General features: G+C 37.8%; 1 protein-coding gene across 1 annotated transcript; it reads right to left on the bottom strand.

Moving 5' to 3' along the window:
* Positions 1–16,192: 16,192 nt before the first annotated feature.
* On the bottom strand, positions 16,193–21,792 carry psmb10 (proteasome 20S subunit beta 10). The gene is made up of 8 exons (XM_052135565.1): positions 21,371–21,792; positions 20,708–20,801; positions 18,779–18,876; positions 18,543–18,683; positions 18,302–18,417; positions 17,512–17,570; positions 17,196–17,347; positions 16,193–16,452 (listed from the first exon to the last, which is right to left on the bottom strand). Exons 1-8 carry the CDS (start codon positions 21,433–21,435, stop codon positions 16,341–16,343), a joined length of 837 nt encoding a protein of 278 aa, XP_051991525.1. The 5' UTR covers positions 21,436–21,792; the 3' UTR covers positions 16,193–16,340.
* Positions 21,793–22,863: the final 1,071 nt, after the last annotated feature.

Here is a 22,863-nt window from a genome sequence, read left to right on the forward strand (position 1 = left end):
AATGTTCAGCCTAACCCTGTCTTTCTCAATTATGTCATCCATGATGTTAAACGATCCTTCTACAAGAGGGCAAGTGAACAATGACAGAAGAGCCTTTACCAACTTCCCTAAGATGGGGAATCTCAGTCCTCCTCCTGGCATCTTCATGGCAAAGATCTTACTCCACCAGTCAACATCGATTCGTGCAATGTTCTCCTCAAAACATTTGGCCAGTGCTCCTAGATCTGCATCAATCTGATAGGCTCGCACCTCTTCATCCAGTTGACCCAACTCCTCAGACTTCACAGCATTTGGCAAGGCCTTGGCCAAGGTGTTGAATGCACCTTGGACTGATTCGTGGAGAATCAATGATGGTGTCAGCACAGATAAAGAGGTGATGATGTTGTTGTTGAGGGGAAGATTTTTCAGGAGGAATGTTGCTGCCTTTATGTAGCCTTCTCTGAGAGAGCTGTAGACCTTCTGCACCCAGGGCTTCTTTTCCACTCTAGCCTTGTTTAAGGCAAAGAAGCTGAACCTCCCCACAGACAACCTTTTGTCAGTGTACTGCAGGTCTCTCTTGTGAACATTCAGCTTCAACAAGCCATTTGCACTCAAGGGGATAGTTTCAGGCTTCATAAATTTGGAGAGAAGTTCCCTAACCAGTAGCAGCATTTCAGCATGCAGCACATGGATCATGGGCTTTTCATGCTGCAATTTCTTAAGGAGCACTTGGAAAGTTGGAAGTACACCTGAAAAGCACAATAGAACCTGATTAGAAATGTGTCTGAATATTTTATCCATTTATTCATCATCATCATATTCATAGTAATGTAACATACTCTTCCTGGAATATTACAACCCTTTATATATATATTATTATCTTTATTGTTTTTTATTTGTTATCTTTATTATTTTACTTTGTTTTGAAATTTGTTGTTTAAATAAAGTTTAGTAGTTGCAGTAGTATTAACCTAAGTGATCGGATTAACAGTGATCTAAAAACTGCAACTTAGATTCCATTCCAGGATTCCAGGAAAAATAAGAATATAATAAATATACCAATAAAGGGATTTCAATACTTAAGAAAACTCTTTACTTTTCTTAACATTTAAAGTGAATAAAAAGTGAACATACCTCGGTATAAATCAATCATGGTTGTGAGCTTGTCAAACTCTGAAAAAAGCATACAGATGCGCGTCTTCAGATTTTTGTTGACATCACTTCCGATCTTAGCAGATTGTGCCATTTGCTGTTGCAGAAAAATGATCCTGGCCTTCTCATCAGATGTAACTGCATGCTTATCAAGAAGCTGGTTTAGGCGTCATCTGCATCACAAAAAAAAAACAGGAGAGAAAACAGACATTGCTATTTCTAATAGCCAATACTTCATTTGTCATCATATAATTTTTGTGTTTAGAGGTCAAAGCACTTTCCATCCCTCATATGAAGGTTATTTAATAATTTGATTGCATCTGTAATAAAGCTGAGCTACTGTATATCTATAACTTGATATAACCTGGTTCACATTGAGCAATCTCCACCACTCGGTTTAGATTTATGTTAAAAAAAATTCTACTAAATTTCTGCATCTTTAAATATTATTTAAAATATGTTTTACATATACATATATATATATATATATATATATACATATATACATATATATATATATATATATATATATATATATATATATGCCCTCTGGAAAGTATAATCATGCATATGTATACAGTTATATACTAAATATATTAGTTTCACCTTTTAATTTGAATTCCTAAAATACACAAACTTTTCTACTGATATTCAATTGTTTGTTAGATTATTGCCCCAAAGAAAGAAAAAAATCCATTGCTTTTTTCTTTAACACTGAAGGGCTAATGAGATCTTGAAAACTGGGCCTCCTAGCACAGAAATTAAATAATAAAAACAAGACAATGTTATTGCCATGTACCTGTGTTTGTGTTGATCATGAGGAGACAGGATGCTGTAGAAGTGCACAATCAATGGATCCATAAGCTCCCGTATTCTGTTGCACACATCTAGCATTTGCAGGAACCTGCTGCTGATGGGACGTATTAGGCTCTTATTCAGCCAAATGAAGTAAGGACTGAAACTCAGAAAAACTTCTTTCTGTTTGGGTGATTTTTCAATGTCATAGTATACATCAGAGCAAAATTGTTCCACAAATCCCTGGAAAGGATTTAAAAGGGCCTTGGCTGCATTTGAGATCATATGGACAGTGTCTCCGCTGATGTCCAGGAGTGATGGATTTTCTCTCCTGACTAGTGTCTCTACTCCAGACTTTTTCCCTCTCATTACATTGCAGTTATCCAACAGTATACCAACAACCTGATTCCAGTTCAGGCTATATGACTGGAGAATATCTGTCAGTTTGTGTGTGAGTGTTAAGGCATCTGCAATATTCATTTTCCTTGAGGCCAGATACTGGGTTGCCACTTTACCCATATCCTCATCAAAGTATCGAACAAGAACATTCAGAATCCTGTCCATGTTTCCATCTGTTGACTCATCTACATTTAAAGAAAACATCTTCGTTTTCAGCTTAGTTGCTAATTCGTTTTTCCAATGAACAGCAATGCCATGTGTGCACAAGTAGGAGGCGTGTGCATTAGATACAGTCAATCTTGAAAGTGCACTCTTGTCTTTGACAACTGATTGCATTAAATTAACTAGCGGTTGTGAGACTGTGAACGACAGGTCATGCTCCGCTATGAAAGAACATATGCGCACTTTTAGATCGCACACACGGTCGGCCATAGATGCATGATCCGTTGTGGTACTTGTCGAACCAGGCAGGGAGCTTGTGTACTGTAGAGCACGAACAGCAGCATTATGACTAGATTCTGATTGATGACGTGCCAGCACTTTTTTGCCATTATTGCCATATTGAAGTCTCCTGTGACATACCGTGCAAAGACACGTACCTGGCTGTTTTATTTTTTTAGCCCACGAACTAAAAGGCTTGACATTCTCCCCCATTTCGCTAAGCCAAGCCCATCTCCATTTATTTTTAACACTTCTATCGATCTCTGAAACATCGGAGCCTTCCTGCACTATAAGTGTATCCATGGTAACTGAAATATATTTGTACCTCAGCGCTCAGCTGTAGCCTGACATGCACTTCTCCAAAACTGCGATTAATTGAGTGAACACGGAGTGAGCGGGAATTGAAAACCCGGAGTGGACCTTGAGCGAAGTGATTACAGAATGCTTAGAGTGGAGAGAGGAACGTGCTGTCGCTCCACTCCAGGCTTTGATCACATCCCTCTCAGCAAGGTGAATACACCACGTCTTTCCTTAATTTAAGACCTATTCAAACTAAGATTTAGACATTTATTACACTATTTGAGAAATGAAAGCCTATTTACAGCCTTAAAATTATGAAAGGGGAATTTAAGACATTAAGGACTGACGGGAACCCTGCAATTGACGGAAATCCGTCATAGACTCGATGCAATTAACGGAAATCCGTCGTAGCGACGAAGAACTTTAATCCCTGTATCATACATACTTAAATTAGCTTTACACAATTCCATCATTTAAAACATACCTCAAGGTCTCTTCCTGTTTTTTCAGTCCAGGATCCTGGGTCAATGAAGGTTGCAATGTGTCTGGCATTCCAAAGAAAACACAAAATAAACGTGTAATTAAATGATCAGTTCTGTAGCCTAAGAACGAGGCTCTTATACGATCTTGAAGCCTCAGAACAAGGCTCCTATATGATCTTGAAGCCTGAGAACAAGGCTCTTATACAATCTTGAAGCCTGAGAACAAGGCTCTTCTACAATCTTGAAGCCTGAGAACGAGGCTCTTCTACAATCTTGAAGCCTGAGAACGAGGCTCTTCTACAATCTTGAAGCCTCAGAACAAGGCTCCTATACGATCTTGAAGCCTGAGAACGAGGCTCTTATATGATCTTGAAGCCTGAGAACGAGGCTCCTTTTGGAAATGTAACCAAACAACATGCCTGGAACAAGGCCAGTAAATGAATTATCTTTAGTCTCAACCTAAATATGGTTCTGAAAGTCTCATCTCCAAAACCATCAGGGCGAAGAGAATCAAGAAAAAGTATCTCCCTCTTAACTACCAACATAACCTGCAAAGGGTATTTTGTTAATATCCACGAAAATAGAACTCCTTAACCCTAACTGTTAAATTTTAAAATATTATAGCTAGAAAGATTATAAAAAGAAACTCAACACAGAGCAGATAGTGATCAGCTTCATCCGGCTGCCTGCTCCAAGCTGGAAATAGTATGACATCCTTGGACCTCACATTTTCCTAATAGTATTGGGACAAAATAATATGCATACACAAAAAACGTATACTTCTGTGCCTGCTTCCAATAGAGTTCTTTCTCGGTTGAGGAGTATATGATAGCAAAAAACAAATAAAACAAAAACTTACAGGCAAACAATGCACTGGGTCCACATTTTTGTCTTTCCAGGTGGCAACAACATAGAGGTCCACAATGTGAAATGTTTTTCCCTTATGGAAAGAACATTATAAGTTATTAAACATGTATGCAGCAAAATAAATACTTTTAAAAGATGATATAATAGTATGAAGTACATGTCTTCGCGCAACTTCTTCCACAATCTTGAGGCAAGCATTTCCGATCTGAAATTAATTACAGAACGATTACATCCCTGCGTAAAGCTACCATATGTAAAATGATGCATTATCCGGGAATTATTTTTTATGCAGTAAACTAAGACAGTAAATATACGCACATTAGATTCCATGCACTGGCTTAAACCCAGGCTCCAGAAGACTTCTCGTGTGAGGCAGAATTTGCCTTCCTTTACGATCAGTTCTCCTGATGCCCGATGTTGGTCCAACACATACTTTAACTAAAAATAAATAAAGTTTGACATGATTAAGTAACGGTTATCATTTAAATATGCAAAGGGTCACTAAATAGACAGAATGTTTACCAGTTCATCTTGAATAGGGCCCAAGTCCTTCTCCCACTTTGCACCTAAACAAGCATATGGATGCTCTATCTGCCATTTCAATGTCGAGTAACAGTGATCCTGGAGAAACATCCTCTCAGTTGGTCCATCTGATGATACACAAATACGTGACAATTAGTAACAACAGGAATTACAGGCAAACATCCAATTTTCTATATCTAGCATTTTATTTTAAACGGTTTATCAAACATTCTTACTTTTCAATCTGTAGTATGTCCTCAGTCTTGACACACTGACCCTCTGGCAAGTTGAACCTTTCACAATAGTGGCTACCCCTTTGGAAGTGATGCTGGCCACAGTATATGGTCCTTGGTGCTGACTTGTAAATGTGTCTCCTGTCCGTCGTTTCTTGGGGTCCCGTGAGAGCAGAACATCATCACCGGCCTGAACAGAATATACTCGGACATACTTGCGCTTACGATTTTGGAACGACTTTTGTTGCATGCTCTGAGCGTTCTCTATGTTGCGAAGAACCTAAAAAAACTAATTGAAAACAAAAACAAAATTTTCTGGTCTCGCCTCTTGATGGGATTTATTTTTGAAACCAACAGATCAATGGAGTCTTAGTCAGGCCAAGGTAGAACAATAAGGAACAAGATTTATAACAATGAGAGAGGGAGCACGGCTTCACATGAAAATTCAATTGCTTCCCTAACTAGAGAGGACAAGCATAGGTTTTTAAGTATCCCATCTCTGACAGGAGAGGGTGGTAGTCACCCACCCCAGTTTATGATTACAGAGTCACCTCTGTAATCTAATCTTTTCCTGGTGATGCCATCTACTGAGGTAGAGAATGCTAAAGTGATAGTGACACTCTGGGCACACATTGACACACAGTCCCAGAAACATTACATTATCCACATCTCTAAATATACAGTGTAACAGTGACATAACAAGAGCTCAGAGAATCAGAATCATAGCAAAGAAAATACATAGATCAGCCTATGCCTAGGTCTAATTCCGATAGTGTGTCACTACTTAATTTACCTTTATTATTCAAATACAAACCGTTTCATTAAGAAGTTTCATCTTATTGACTCTGGTGTCGATGTCATCTTCCGGGTCAGCAACTTCAAAATCATCTCCCATGGGACAGGCATTCATGACCTCTGGCAGACGTGGGTGTCGATGGAAGAGGAGGAAGTAGGGACTGTGTCTAGTGGAGTACTGATCACATAGGAAGCTTCCCATTAACTATTACATTTGTATTGAAGGGAAAAACTCCACCCTTGACATTACATATTAAATAAATTCATCAATTAAGTTTTACCATTGACAACTAACCGTAGATATTATAAATATAATAAGTAATCATGTTAAAACACAACCTGCTTTGCAGTGTTGATTCCATACACCACAGCAGGAAGGTGGAGATCCCAGTCATTGTGGTTTTCATTCACATACTTCCTGAGAGCACGCTTGATATTCTGATTGGTCCGTTCATACTGTACATATCAATGCATATATAAAGTTGACAGATAACCACAAGACAACAATAGATCTTACAGAACAGATATCCAAAGAGTTACCTGTCCGTTGGTCTGGGGATGGTAAGCACTGGAGACAGCATGTTTGATTTTCAGCGTACTGAAAATGCTGTTGTTGAGCTGTAGAGGGATTATCAGTTAAATTTGCAATACTGGAGTAATTGTAGACAACAACATATATGTAGAGATTAGAGTAGGGGGAAGAAAACATAATAAAACCTTTACAAAACTTCACCTTGTTGACAAACTCCTTCCCTTGGTCTGTAATGATTTTCCTTACCATGCCGAACAAGTACAACTTTGTGGTTATTATTGCAGACACCTCAGCTGCCGTCTTAGATTGCATTGGTTCTGCAATCACCCACTTGGTGTACAGGTCTGTCATGGTAAGGACATACTTGTTGTTGCGTGCTGTTTCTGGCAGTGGTCCAATCAAATCCAAACCAAGCACTTCCCAAGATTCTTTTACCTGCATGGCACAAAATTAGCATCAGCCAAATGCTGGGAAAACTGTACACAAGCTTGAGACTAGCTTGTTAATCTCATCAGTATGCTAAATTATTGTACGCAGTACCTTAATGGAATGCAAGACTGGCACAACAGTCTTGATGGGGTCATTCAACTGGCAGCGGTGACAAGATCTGACCTAAAAAGCAAAAATAATTTTTTAACAAAATGTCCAGTTGATACAAGTTGGTGATGACAATAAATATAACTTCTAAATCAAGGAGGTATCGAACAATCAGAGGTGGCAAAAATAGACACATTCTTACGTATAGATACTTGTAAAGAAAGTAAAAGAAAAATAAGAAAGTACCACCAATGTAGTACATTACCCATTCTTTCACATCCTGGATAATTGTAGGCCAATAGTAGCCAGCAATAACCCTGTTTTGAGTGCCTCTGACACCACTGTGATTGCCAGTCCCAGGGTTATTGTGGCACTCCATTTGAACAGACCTCTTCTCTTCCTCTGACAGGACAACTAGCCGCATGTACTGCCTACTAGGACCGATGTAGAAGAGCCTGTCGTCTGTTTTTAGAGGAAAAAAGAAAAAGTTGGAAAAAGTAAAAAGACTACATTATAAACTACATTATATTCACTTTTTTATTTTTTATAATACCCATGTATTAACACCCAGATACGTGAGCTGAACAAGTACAGTTAACGTAGCTTAATATATTAGCTTAATAAGATATTTTAAACACTATTTGTTAATTAAGCACATGACCCTGGTTGTTCCAGACAGTCAGTTCTCTTTTTTCATTATAAAATCCATTACCTTTAATAGTGAAATTCGTAGACGCCCGTTTCACCTTCCGACGCTCTGTGGGATTGTCGGGAATTTCTCCTTTTAAGAGAAATTCTTGAATTTGTACATACAACACAAAATAATCCATATTTAAATCAATCACTCTCCAACGCGATTCTATAAATCGAGCACATGCGCAGTACAAATCGTGAGAGTAAAGTCGACCTGTAGAGCAGACGGTCGTAAAAACGTTAGCGATGACAGGAAGTGACATCAAATATGAGTTTTCGCACATGCGCAGTACCAATCGTGTTTCTGGTACGGATCGAGTAGTGACAATCGAGTAGTGACATGGATTGATGTTTTCGATGTATAACTGCCATGTATTAGCAACTTGAGGAGAAAACAGCTCTTGTTTAAAAACATGTTTATATTAGCTTATGGTTCCCTTCAACTGAAATAAGTAAAAGGGGTGAAATCAGAGACTATTTATTATTTTATATTATTTTTCTATTAATGAATGCAGTAGAAAAGAAGTCCCGCCCTAAAGGTAAAAGAGCCAATCAGCTTTTGGATACAGACGTGTCAATCAACTCCAAAAGCGCATGCGCGTCTATACAAGGCGGGAAAGAAGCCTCAATGTATGATATCAGTGTCGTTAGATTTTACTACTGATTTGAATAGCTGTGTTTTTTATTTTTTTTATTGAACAATATCATGTATAAACAGCATGGCAACAATCGTATATCATTGCAATATATAACATATGAATATAACAATGAAATCAGGTGCAAAAGTTCATTGCAGGAAATTATCAACTAAAATAAATAAATAAATAAAATAAAACCAAAAAGCTAGGGTTTGCTTTTCAAATCATATTCTTCTATTATTTCAAAATGTTTTTGTGCATTTTTTTCTTTTCATCATTATAAGGGTCTTTGTATAAGAAAGAAACGCATTGTGAATTGCGTTTCACATGGAGTGGTGGTGTAGTGGTCTAAGCACATAACTGGTAACCTGGTAATCAGAAGGACGCAGGTTCGAGCCCCACAGCCACCACCATTGTGTCCTTGAGCAAGGCACTTAACTCCAGGTTGCTCCGGGGGGGATTGTCCCTGTAATAAGGGCTCTGTAAGTCGCTTTGGATAAAAGCGTCTGCCAAATGCATAAATGTAAATGTAAATGAAATACAGAAAACCTGGGTTTCACTTTCAAATATTTAGATTTGTGTATATAACATTTCCCAAAAATAAGGATGTTATTTACCAGAAAATCATCTTTGTTACGGTTCATATAAGTCCAAAGACAATGTCCTTACGAGAGAAGACTTCGAGAAAATAAACATTTGGGTAAAGCCACTCATGAATATCAAGCCATAAAGCATCTACAATGGAAAAATAAATTATCAGTAGTTTCAATCTCATCACTAAATACACAATTACTAGTTTCAATTCCAAATCTTTGTTGTACAAATTCACTGGAAGGATAAACATCGTTTAAAATTTTGAAATTGATTTCCTTAGCTTTGGGAGTTAATGGGAATTTGAAATTATTTGTTCGTAACCTGTAAATTGTTTCTTTTGAGAAAAAAATTTGATATCAAGTTTTATAATCAACAAAAGGGAATAAAATGTTATCAAACATATTTCTGATAGATTTGTTTGAAAATGTAGTTTCTTTGAAATCGTAACCTCCAATTACACAGAGTGGTGGGATTAGAATTGGAAAGGAATCCTTTAATTATATAATAGTGTTGGGGATAGCTTTGATTATAGAATTAAATATGTTCCAATTACAGGTATCAAAATTGACTAAATTAAGCACAGACCAGATACCTTTCTCCACCCAGTCCTTATTATATTATCTTATTGTGATATATTATTCCCACGGTTGTCAAACTGGGGTACGCGTACCCCCAGGGGTACGTGGACTGATTTCAGGGGGTACGCGAAAAAAGATCTAAGGGACTGTTCGTTTTTTATTTAAGGGGCTACCGGAGGAGTTTTGAGATCTGTAGTCAAAAAAGACTTGACCCTCCCTTCGCCAGCAATAATTTTTTCTATAACCCTCCAAAATGATTGTGAAAAAAGGCATGACCCTCCCCGATAATTTATTCTGTACTGGTTTGCGCTTGGCAAAGATGTGTTTTTTTTTTTTTTTACAACCAAACGACTAAACTCCTGCTTTCTCATCTTACTAGGGCTGTAACGATAGACCAAACCTACAATTCAGTTCGTATCACGATTTTTGATTTTAGATTTGAAATAAATCATGTTTTTGGTGCTGATGCAGTGGTGACGCGTTCATGTATGCAAGGGTGGCGCTGCCAATAAAGTATCTAAAAGCTGCCACAAAGAACCGGCAAAAGTAATGATTATGAATATGTCAAATATAGCAAGGAGACATTTTAATTGTTTATTAATAAACAAGTGTGTGTCAGTGTCGGCTGCAAAGATGATCGTTATGGACGTGACATTTGCAGTCAAAACTTGAAATATAAATTCTCAGAAAATGCATTTAATACTGAAACGTCTGTTTATATATCCATAAATGAACCGAAACACAGCGTATAAGGTACTTGCCTCACAGGCCTGAGAAATATATAGAAAACTTGAAATGTCTACTTTTTAACAGAACAATTCAAAACGAAAGAAATCAGACTCTGTGCTTATGTAATCCGTAAATGTGCATTTCTCTCTCTGGCGCCTTCACTATCGCGAGTCAACATCGCCACTCATTGCCCAATTTTAAAGAATTTATCCTCAACTAGTTTTTTGGCGTAGGTCTACGTATTTTATTATATTAACTTCTACTAATAGTAATTAAAAAATGTGGTAGCCCTACATCTAGCACATCACACTCCACTGTTATGGTGGCAATTTCAGTAGATTTACTCACTAACATTGTTGTGGAAACACAATAAGAATGGAAACTAACATATGGTAGTATCGTGCTACAGCGCACATTCTATACAGTCAGAGCCGGCTCTCCCTATAAGCGAACTAAGCGGCTGCTTAGGGCCCCGCCGCCACTAGGGGGCCCCCTAACTACAGATGGTAGTCGCCGGCGTCGCCGCGGTTTAAGCATAGACAGTAAAATAAGAGTTTAAGTCAACAACCGTCAAATCGTTGTCTTCCCTGAACTTTGAAATTTGACCGAATGAACTTTGAAAAATGAAACAAGTCTATCCATCGGGTGCAGAAAAAAGGAAAAAGAAGAAGGATGATGATGAGAAGAGACATATGCAAGGTAAGGTAATTTTTAATAATGTAATTTAAGTTAAGGCTTGGTAACGTTACGCCAGGCGACTCAGGCCTAATAATAACGGACACGTCCTTAAACTGTTAGTTATTATTACTTTATCTTTACTTATTTAATTTGCAAGTTGATGTTTAGTCATTACTGTAATAGAGACAGAGTAACTAATGAAAAAAGGTCATAGCTGTCCGTCAATTATGCTGAATCAACATTGCTTGCTTGCAGTAACGTTATGGTCCAGTCCAGCCGTCAGGCCCAGCTCTGGGCTACAGACCACGAAGAGACAGACCCAGCTCCTATGAATGCATTTTCTTTTTAACAGTTAACGTTACATGACCCACCTACACTAGTTCTGGGAAAGAAAAAACTTGTCTCAATAGACACTTATTACAATAAAAATAGTTTGATTATTAAACATTAGAGAGAAAGAAAGTAAAAAAGAAGAGAAAGGGCAATAATTTGACAGTCAAAATCAAAATGAAGTTTAAAATAAAGCGGTTAAATACAAGCTTTTTCTTCTGGTCTTTATTGAATATGTAATTAAAGATTATTAATAAACATTAATCTATATACTAATATGAAATATTTTATATATTGTTAAGCTAAAACACTCTGTGTCCTCTCTGAAACATTATTGAATGATGATCGATACAAGATATCTAAAAGCAAAATGGATTTGTGGTACATTTTAGGTAAGAATGTATTACTGTATGTAATCGTAAAAGGTGAAAAATGTCTCAATCCATGCTGTGAAGGTTTAAAATATGAACTTATGAAATAAGAGTTAATCAACCAATAATTAAATAATATCATTTAACCTTTGATTTCTTTTAATTTACTTTTAACATTATTTTCTGCTCACAATGTAAAAAACTAAATTTCACTTTCTCAGGAGGAGCCATTCTTAAATATTTTGGTGGTCGTGGAGAAACATCTCAGGAGGCTGACACCAGAGATGACACAAGTAAATATGTCCCACTACCTTTCTTTTGAATAGTTTTGTGTGCAACTTCAACATAGCTAATTGTCCTCTAGCCAATACAATTTTTTGTTTTATAATCACAATTCAATATGTTGTCTTATTGTACTTCTATATTAATTTAAGATGAATGTGTTTTATCTAATCTGCATACTGTATTAATGATTATATTATAATCTCAACAGCTGGAGGAGGTGACTCTACTGCTGTTTCAGTAGAGCACAGCGAGCTGCATACCACAATGGATAATGTTGCTGAAGCTGAAGCTTATAAAAACGTACCTAAGGTCCTCCATGGCACAAGAACGCCTCAGTGGTCTGTCAATCATCAGTGTCAACCACCAGGTTGGAAGCAAGATGTCCTATGATGACATTATAGAGGACTTTGCATCTCAAAAAGCAAGAAGACACACATTCTGAGAGAAAAATTCATTAGAAGGAACAGGGAATAAAAAGCAGATGGGGTGAAGTGAAAGTTTGTGTTTTTGGGGGGTTTAGACTTATTTTCTTCCTTTTTTCTTATTTATATTATTTGCTTATTTATTTGATTAATTAATTTATCATTCATTGCATTTTATGTGCACATTTATTTGGCTAATGATTGTTCAGCTGAAATAGTGTTTTTGTAGTTGGAATATATAAAAAATAAATACCAACTCAAACTTGAATCTTTTGTAGAATTTGTAATCTCTTTGATACATCAATGCAAGAATGTTTAAATCACTTTAGAAGGAAGCAAAGAAATTACTGGTCTAACTTCTCCCTCTTTTTAAAGTGTGGAAAAGGGAAAAGAAGTTCAAAGATCGAGACTCCAGCAACACCTGTAGTATATGCAACAACTTTATTGAAGATTTGTTAAATTGGGGTTAGATTGTATACAGTTACTGGTTTGCGGTGGCAAAACTCCATTATTCACTGCAAGGCAGGGCCCCAAAATTTCCTGCTTAGGGCCCCTAGATTTACAGAGCCGGCCCTGTATACAGTTCTGGGTCCTCAGTCCCAATACTATAAAACTCGACGTAGCCTACGTTCACTTCACGTTAATGCAGCGGTAGAGTTACACTCACATGACACTGCACTTATTCGCAATCACAAAAGTTCATTATTTGCTCGTGCTTTAAAGCTTTGCCGGGTAAACATTTCATTGGCGTTCTGTTCTGAAATGATCGCACTTTTCTATTAACAAAATATTCGAGAGTGGAGACAGAGAGGGTAAAAATAGAGCTTTTATGATGATATTTGCAATGATCTTTGCAGCCTGCTGCAGTGCTGATTACAGCTCTGCGTCATAATAAACGTTGCTATGACGATATAAAACCGAGCGATTAAGACGTTGATGCCATTTGCTACAACGTATTTATGTGAGACTGGATTCTCAGCTTTGGTCTGCCTTAAGACCAAGTATAGGTACAGACTGTTTGTGGAAAATGATCTAAGACTGTCCCCAATTCGGCCTAACATCGCTGCATTATGTAAGAACATCCAGGCACATCCCTCACATTGATTAAACTGGTGATGTGGATGGAGAGGTCTACTGTGTGGTTTACTACAATTTAGTTTACTGTTTACTATTTAGTTTACTATTACTATTGTTAATGTGTTCTCTTTTTATTATTATTTTACAACAGAGAAGTTAAGAAAATATACAATGTTATCATATGTGAAAAGCAATACTTATCAGTATGTGAAAAGTTAACTCTTTAATGAGATTTTGGATATGTGTTGTAGGCCTATTGTGTGTGAGATTGGGTGCATATCTGTTTAAAATCATTATATTCAGCACATTTGTATCATATGTTGAGTTTTGATGAGATTTGTATCATATTTTTATGATTCTGTTCACTATTCACGACAAAATTGATAAAAATAAATATTATTAAATAAAAAAAACCTTGTTGTTAACAATTGGTGGTGTTGGGGGTACTCCGGAAGATCTATAATGTCTCAGGGGGTACATGCCTGTTAAAAGTTTGGGAACCACTGTATTATTCCATATTGGGGTCTATAGGCGGATCTTTTGTGACGTCATTGTTTATGTTTGTCGCGTTGCATCATGGGAATCGTGTGGCAGGAAACACCGCTAGATACCTGTAATTTGATTGTTTTGCACGTTTGGAGGAGGATTTAGAGAAGAGGATGGTTCACTCTTGCTGTGTGGTCGATTGTACGGCTCGCTGGGGGCCTGATAAAAAGTTTTTTCGAATTCCCTCCGAAAAGGATCGCGAAAAACGAAAGAAACGGTTGTGTGCAATTACATTCTGTAGCTGTGCTTTGATACCTGCAAGCCTCACTAGTACATGCAGCATTTGTAAGTCCTATCCTGACAGCTGCTTCTACTTTAAACATTAAAGCTGCTACATGACTGCATGTTTCTCCAAGACTGGATTTGAAAGAAGGAGAAATGTGTAAGCTGTGATATACAATTTTTCACCATAGTACAGACGCCATTGAAAGTCTCACACTGAACACAATTGAATTGGTACAACAGTCACTACATTTTCAATAAATAAATAAGAACACTGATCAATGAAGACTTACCCGGCTTTGCAGTCGCCGTGAGCAGTGATTATTTCGCCGTTCTCTTTGGCGATCACCCACGGAAGATGCGAATCACGCTGTGACTATGCTTGGCCAGGTCTAACCTCTGCTTTTAGCACGATCACTGCTTTCTGTTTGGCAGAAAAGATCGGCCCAACTTTTCGAGAAACAAAATAATCATAGGCCTCCAGACTTTTGAAAGCCTTTAATATTTCATGAGTGAAGGGTCCAGGGGTTTCTATTAAATAAGAATAAATGTCTCCCCAGCAGATTGGTGGCCAAGACACGGGCGAGTCGGACCAACGTTTTTTGTCATCCCAGATCTCATATGGGCTTTGAATAAATTCGATTTTGTCACCAATACAAATTTTGAGCTTCTCTCCAAACCTCCTCCGGTCTTCAGATGTTAAAGTGCTTATATATTGTGGATTTCGCCCTCTAACTCTCTTGAAAGTGCTCGTCGCGTCTTTACAGCCCGCCATACTGTTTGTTTTTTTTTTGCCACACAACCACTCGCGCATGCGTACAAAGATGTCAACATAGATCCTCCTATAGTGTAGCTGTGTTTTTATGTCACTTGTTTTCATAAGAAAATAGCTTCCGGGATCGTTACAAAGATGGCCGCAGGGTGTTCCTAGCAGGCAGCAGATGCCCTAACCTCGCCCTCACCCTAATCCTAACCATGTGGAACCTGCATGGAAGAGTAACCTTCTAGAAACAACGGATGGCACCTTTCTCCCATCACGGCAAAGTGACCTGACTTGCTAAAAAGACTTTGGGCGGAACGGCCATCAAAGAGAAATCTTAATAGGCGGGGATTAGCGTCTCGGCAGTTGCCTCTATTTGACCAGGCACGATGGTTTCAAATAACAATTGTTCTAACTCTTAACGGTGTAAATTGCCATTCAATTTAAAGTTTCTCAGTGACATTATTCGGGCTGTAATAAATGCATGGTTTAGACCGCTGATAAAACAGCACAAAACGAGGATGATGAAACGACATGGTACCTGTTACTTTTCTCGGCGCTGGTCAGGATGGTCCAATCGCGCTGGTTTCTGATTCTTGTATAATCGTATTTTACAATTAAATGTATTGTCCAATTAAAAATATAATAATAAATACATTAACATATAGAAATGTTTTGAATAAGACCAACATAAATAAAAAATGCTGAGATTTAAATGCGCCTGGACCTTTGAGATGTAACACGCCCCCTGGAGACATTTAGCGGCCAATGCGCCTTTTATCGCTACAATTTTTATTTTCACGACAAATTTGTCGTCTAAGCGATCTTATTTTTAGTTGTTCAATCTGTGCCTATATTTAGAAGCAACCCTTTTATTCTGTGTAAACTAGACTCTGTGGTTCAGTGCAAAGACAGATATTTCACTCATTTTGGCAGAGGCTGAAATGTTTGTTTCAATTTGGGGTTAACTCAGATTTCCCATGTCTGTGTGTGTGTCTGTATAAAACATAATCATGACATCTCTAAATAAAAATCGAATTTTATTGCTTAATATTCATAACTGTGAACCAACAGTAGCACCCCCACTCTACCTGTGGACAAGTATGAATATTTATCAGAAGACAGAATAGTAAATTCTCAAGATATTTGAAAGTATTACTTGTCCATTTTTGTAAAACAATTTTGTGCAGTTTAGAGGCAAACGGCTGTGTGCAGGAAAGCTTCACTTTAAAAATGACAATATGAAATTATATTTTAACCACAAACGAACAAAGTCGTTTCTTTTTATTATTATCAAATTTCATCAAGTACATATGAAACCACACAATGTATCTCTCCCTGGGTAAAGCAGATGAAGGAGGTGCACTGATGTTCTTGATGGTCTCATTCAGTGTCCATCACTTGAACAGATTCTTCCAAAACATCCAGTGTTAATGGAGTCACTGTTTTAGTGAGTACAGCGGTAGTGCCCGGCTTGTATCTGTATGAGCCCTCCCTGGTGCAATGGAAGAAAGAGTTTTTCTTTTTCAATAAAAAGTTGTTCTTTTTATAATTATGGTATAGGTGTACATGATTAAAGTCAACAAGAAATCAGTATTTACATTACTATTCTAGTTCCTGGTCTTGTTGTGCATGTATTATTGGTAGACATTCCAAAATAAAATATAGTCAGCAAGCCCTTTTATTTTTCAAAAAACTTAATTCATAACCCATATGTGTATTTGAAAAATAAAAGGGCTTGCTGACTATATTTTATTTTGGAATGTCTATGGGGACCATGTCCCCAACCCATATGTGTATTTGAAAAATAAAAGGGCTTGCTGACTATATTTTATTTTGGAATGTCTATGGGGACCATGTCCCCAAACATTATAGTCTCATGGTTATATTGAAGATAGAAGCCCAAGTGATATTAGAAAGTTGAGGATTATTTAAAAACAACAATTTGATCAGGGCAAGTGAGTCTTAAAAAAAAAAAAACATGTGTCAATTCACACCTTCAGCCAGAAAAATAATTAAGTACAATAAAAACAGACTGTGCCAGCCCCATGACTGCCAGTGATAATATCAAACACAACTGAAGTTGGCTTATCATCAGCAGGGTCAGTATCTCAGCAGATATCTCAGTATCTACCTTCGATTCTCCAGTGACTATGTACATGAAGCTTATGACTAGATGGTGGCTTTACATGTATAATAAGTGCTGTTTTCCATATTGCACTGATCTAGATGTCTTACCTCTGTCCTTTCTGAGCGGGCTGGTCGTAACCCCTCAGATAATCCACTCCTTTCTCAGTAATCACACAAAGATCTACGTTACTGCCCGATCCCAGATCACAGAAGATCCCCGCAGTGATGGCATCTCGTACCAGCTGCTTGCCATCGTCCAGCTGTTCATTACAGAAGAGTTATATAGATATGGGTTTGACAAACAGGAACAAAATTAAAACGAGAAATTCAGAATATTGAAGTGATTGCATTTGTACTGAAACAGCACCCAATGATCACATATCAGAATATGAATATATTCTCTGTAAAAACATTTCTGTCTCACCGCCATATTTGGCTTGTAACGATCTTCAAACACAGAAATGGCAGCAGCTGCTCCAGACCCTGAAATATATATTTTTGCAATATGAGAGCAGTTGAGAAGAAATGCCATCCTGTTAAACTAAACCGATCAGCCACAATATTAAAACCACCTGCTTAATATTGTATAGGTCTCCCTCGTGCTGCAAAAACAACACCAACCCGCATCTCAGAACAGCATTCTGGGATTATATTCTTCTCACCACAATTGTACAGAGCTGTTATCTGAGTTACTGTAGACTTTGTCAGTTTGAACCAGTCTGGCCTCTCTCATCAAAAAGACATTTCCATCCACAGAACTGCTACTCACTGGATGTTTTTTTGTTTTTGGCACCATTCTGAGTAAATTCTAGAGACTGTTCAGTGAGAAAATCCCAGAAATACTCAAACCAGCCCATCTGGCTCCATGCTTAACAGGGAGGCAACCTTTATCAATTCTTACTTCTAGTTTTATTCCGATAGAATAATATTTTTAAGAATACAGCCTACATTATGGCCTGAATATTATGGTTACACACGTAAATGAAATTTGCAACTTGGATGGAAACATAGCTATAGATGAACATTAAGTTCACTGCATGAACAGTGACAGTGTGTTTAAGTACTACATGACAACAAGCATTCTCGTTCTGCCGATCTTCCTGTAACATCCACACCGACAATCCCGTCAGCACTAGCCGGAAGAGCACGCAGGTACATTCACCTGTAATCTCAACATCACCAGTATAGAGGGATGCTATATACTGAATTCATACCCATGGTAAGGAAAGGAAGTTTATCATAGGAGCCATGAGGGTAGACACTGTAGAGCTGTGGCCCATCATCATCCACACCGCCCACAATCAGAGAGGAACCGATGTGCCCCTGATACCTACAAAACAACCAACAAACAGCTTCCTTCATATAACTTTTCCTGTATACTTTAAAGACAGAATTAACTCATTTTGACACATCAGTTTACCATATTGAGTCACAGAATGAGCAACACGCTTTTACCTAAACAGCATCTGTTTGAGCTGTCTGGTCACCGTGATGACGAGAGGAGGTCGTCCGGTACTGAGTGAATGCAGCTCCACGTTTGATGACATCATCTGAGTGGTGACTTCAGCATCAGCAGCAACACCTGCACCACAACAGCTACAACAAAACACTTTTCTCTGTCACCAGCAGCAGAAAATATCATTTTGTGCACTGTCAAGGAAATGAGCAACCATTCCATCTGATTCACTTACTAGATTTTGGGGGCTATGTAGTGGATCTTCATACAGTTCTTATCAGCCACAACCATATCATCTGTAGCTCTGGTGTCTGCTCCTAAAATCACTCCATCCTAAAATGACATACATTTTTATTTATATCATACATAATCATACATTTATAATAATATATTTATGCAATTCATATTATAATTTAAAATACTGAACATTTTCCAAAACGTTAGCCTATTTGTTGTTTGTATAAATACCCCAAATTCAATATATGGTAGAGAAAACTTTACCTCATTTTACCCCCAAATTCGTATTAAGCAACATGAAAAAAGATAGTTATTTTTATATTCTCATTACCGCAATGTGATTTTTTTTTTATTATTCATGATCAGTAAGTATTTATACATCTTAGTAGCACTCCCTTGGTACTTCCTTTCATTTTTGCTTATTTTAATAACAATAAAATAATTGTTCATCAGCATCTTTTTGAATGTATCCACCTTATTTTTCAGTGAAACTGGGGCGCCGCCATTATCAACCTTGAAGGTGGACCACTTCCAGTATCAAAAATTATACATTATGCTACTTATATTACAGGCTGGCAATATACACTCACCTAAAGGATTATTAGGAACACCATACTAATACTGTGTTTGACCCCCTTTCGCCTTCAGAACTGCCTTAATTCTACGTGACATTGATTCAACAAGGTGCTGAAAGCATTCTTTAGAAATGTTGGCCCATATTGATAGGATAGCATCTTGCAGTTGATGGAGATTTGTGGGATGCACATCCAGGGCACGAAGCTCCCGTTCCACTACATCCCAAAGATGCTCTATTGGGTTGAGATCTGGTGACTGTGGGGGCCATTTTAGTACAGTGAACTCATTGTCATGTTCAAGAAACCAATTTGAAATGATTCGAGCTTTGTGACATGGTGCATTATCCTGCTGGAAGTAGCCATCAGAGGATGGGTACATGGTGGCCATAAAGGGATGGACATGGTCAGAAACAATGCTCAGGTAGGCCGTGGCATTTAAACGATGCCCAATTGGCACTAAGGGGCCTAAAGTGTGCCAAGAAAACATCCCCCACACCATTACACCACCACCACCAGCCTGCACAGTGGTAACAAGGCATGATGGATCCATGTTCTCATTCTGTTTACGTCAAATTCTGACTCTACCATCTGAATGTCTCAACAGAAATCGAGACTCATCAGACCAGGCAACATTTTTCCAGTCTTCAACTGTCCAATTTTGGTGAGCTCTTGCAAATTGTAGCCTCTTTTTCCTATTTGTAGAGGAGATGAGTGGTACCCGGTGGGGTCTTCTGCTGTTGTAGCCCATCCGCCTCAAGGTTGTGCGTGTTGTGGCTTCACAAATGCTTTGCTGCATACCCCGGTTGTAACGAGTGGTTATTTCAGGCAAAGTTGCTCTTCTATCAGCTTGAATCAGTCGGCCCATTCTCTCCACTGACCTCTAGCATCAACAAGGCATTTTCGCCCACAGGACTGCCGCATACTGGATGTTTTTCCCTTTTCACACCATTCTTTGTAAACCCTAGAAATGGTTGTGCGTGAAAATCCACAAACTTTACACAACCAGCAGAGAGAAGAAAGCCGCTGGGCAAATGCTGTTTTAACTTGCTTTGCATCAAAACGGCATCCTGTTTCATCTTTACAAATTAATAAAGACATTTTACTTTCCGTTCTTCTCAGAGAGCATTCTCTCTTTCTTAGCGGTGTATAGTAAACAGACATGCAGAAATAATGTCACAATACGAAAAAAATCTTCATTGTCCTTAAAATATGCTGATTTTCTTTATGGAAATCTAAATTTTATTTCAGATTTGTTTTGTATTAATTTGTGGTTAAATATGTCCTGGACATTTTCTTGTCGGTTTTTATGAGAATCACCCACATAAACTGCTCTTTGACATGCCAAAACAGACCTTGAATACCAAGCCAGCGATGGTGGTGCCCGTCTTCCTGGCTTTTGGTGCACTGTAACCCTTCTCTGATAAGTTTGCCTCCAGAACTGCATTTCTTTGAAGAAAACACAAATGTGGACTAGTTTAACAAACGGTACACTCCAAAGTGGTAGGCTCAAAGTTAAAGCAGTTCTGCTTTATAGGTATTTAACTCTTAGACAATCATTGTTTGTAGATACAAGAGAAAATCCACTTGTATCTGAGATTAAATGAGTACTGTGATGGTAACAGACGCCATGGTACTTTGTGTCATAGTAACGAATGATTGATTTATTAATGTACCATTACAGTCCTTGGTACTAAAAATCAAAGTGTTAAAGGTACTTCAAATAATACCATGGTACTAACATAGTATATGTACAAAAAACATGGTGTGGGACAAGTAAAAAATATAAAAATCAACAGCAACATGCCATTAACGTGGTACTGTACCTTTTGTTAGTGTTGGGCGTTTAGGAGTAGGCCTTGTCTACTCATTCATAACAGGTCTATGTTTCAAAACCTACCATCATTTTTTTAGTTGTTGCTATAACGTGTGCAACACTTCATGAACATTAGTGAGTAGTAATCATTGTCTATCTTGATCACATCAGTGTTCATATAAAGCGAATAAAGGTGTCTGACCTGCGCGTGTTCTCAAAAGAGAATCCTCCTGTGGGTGTTTGCCACTGTGTCGAGCTGTTCAGCATCTTTCACCTGCAATATATGAGAAATATAGCAATAGCAGAGCTCTGAGAGACCGAGTAGAGTAAATTACTTTGCTATCTACCGCTTTTAAGCGTTTACTCTCAGCTCGAAACAAAGCGTCGGTGCGTCAGCGCTTTATACGCCTAAACAGTTTTCTTCTTTTACTTTCATTTTGGACACAGAGATGGTTGCCAAGTGTCTGTCACAAAACCAGTCCAACTGCCAATTAAAACTAGCCCAATAACCTATAAAACTAGCCCAATATCAAAACTCAAAATATGCCACTACCTAACCTAATAAGCATTTTTAAAGTCCCTACAGTCCACTTTCTGACGATCTCCCTTAATTCCTAGGTCTAGTTGAGAGCGCAAATGCAGCGCATAATAAGAGTTCCAGAGTAAACCAATTTTAGAAAATGTCCGTGTGATAAATTGGCCAATATAATCTAATATACATTTATAGACAATGAAATCTGAAGTTGATCATCATGTGTAGGTGTCATGTGATTTCAACTGGATCCACTGCATTCCAAATGAAACTTTAATTCAAATATAATTCACATTTATTTACATTTATGCATTTTGGCAGACGCTTTTATCCAAAGCGACTTACAGTGCACTTATTACAGGGACAATCCCCCTGGATTAAGTGCCTTGCTCAAGGACACAATGGTGGTGGCTGTGGGGTTTGAACCAGGGTCCTTCTGATTACCAGATTACCAGTTATGTGCTTAGACATAATTTCTTTTTGATACTCACATGGAGCATAATTTCACTATTAATAACAATACATGACACCAGAGACAGCCCAAGTCATAAGCGAACTATGAGGCTGCTTAGGGCCCCCGTGGCCACCAGGGGGCCCCCAAGAGCACATGGATAATAATTTATGTTGTTAAAATAACATTCTGTTCCTTCAACTATGTACTCTTATGAAACTTCCCTAGAGGCACTGTTGAAATATTTTGGAGGTGGGGCACAAAAAGTGCCACCTGCCCCAAGTGCCAGTGCTACAGCTGGTGATGATACAGCAGGTGAGTTTTCAACAATCCCAGATCAATATATTTATATGGATAAACAATGCCTTTTGTGAGATCTTTTTTGTTTTTGTTTTTGACAGACAGTCTGCATTACATTCTAATATGACATCTAACATAGCTTTTATTATTATTATTATTAATATCATCATCAGCTTTCATCAGGTCCATCCTCTGCAGATGAGGAGCACTTACCAGCACCCGCATCCACTGATCTGTTCCTTCCTTTGTATTTGCCCAGTATTACTGTAGAATATCCTGAGATTAATATTTCTAATTATATTTATTAATGTATTATTGTTTATCTTAAGTTATTTTATTTGTTGTTAATTGTTCTGCACTTTTGCATGTTGCTAATTTTTTTTAACCAAAAGCAATTCAAGTGGTTAACTTG

Source organism: Xyrauchen texanus, chromosome 10 (genome assembly GCF_025860055.1).
Source record: "Xyrauchen texanus isolate HMW12.3.18 chromosome 10, RBS_HiC_50CHRs, whole genome shotgun sequence".
Lineage (NCBI taxonomy): Eukaryota > Metazoa > Chordata > Actinopteri > Cypriniformes > Catostomidae > Xyrauchen > Xyrauchen texanus.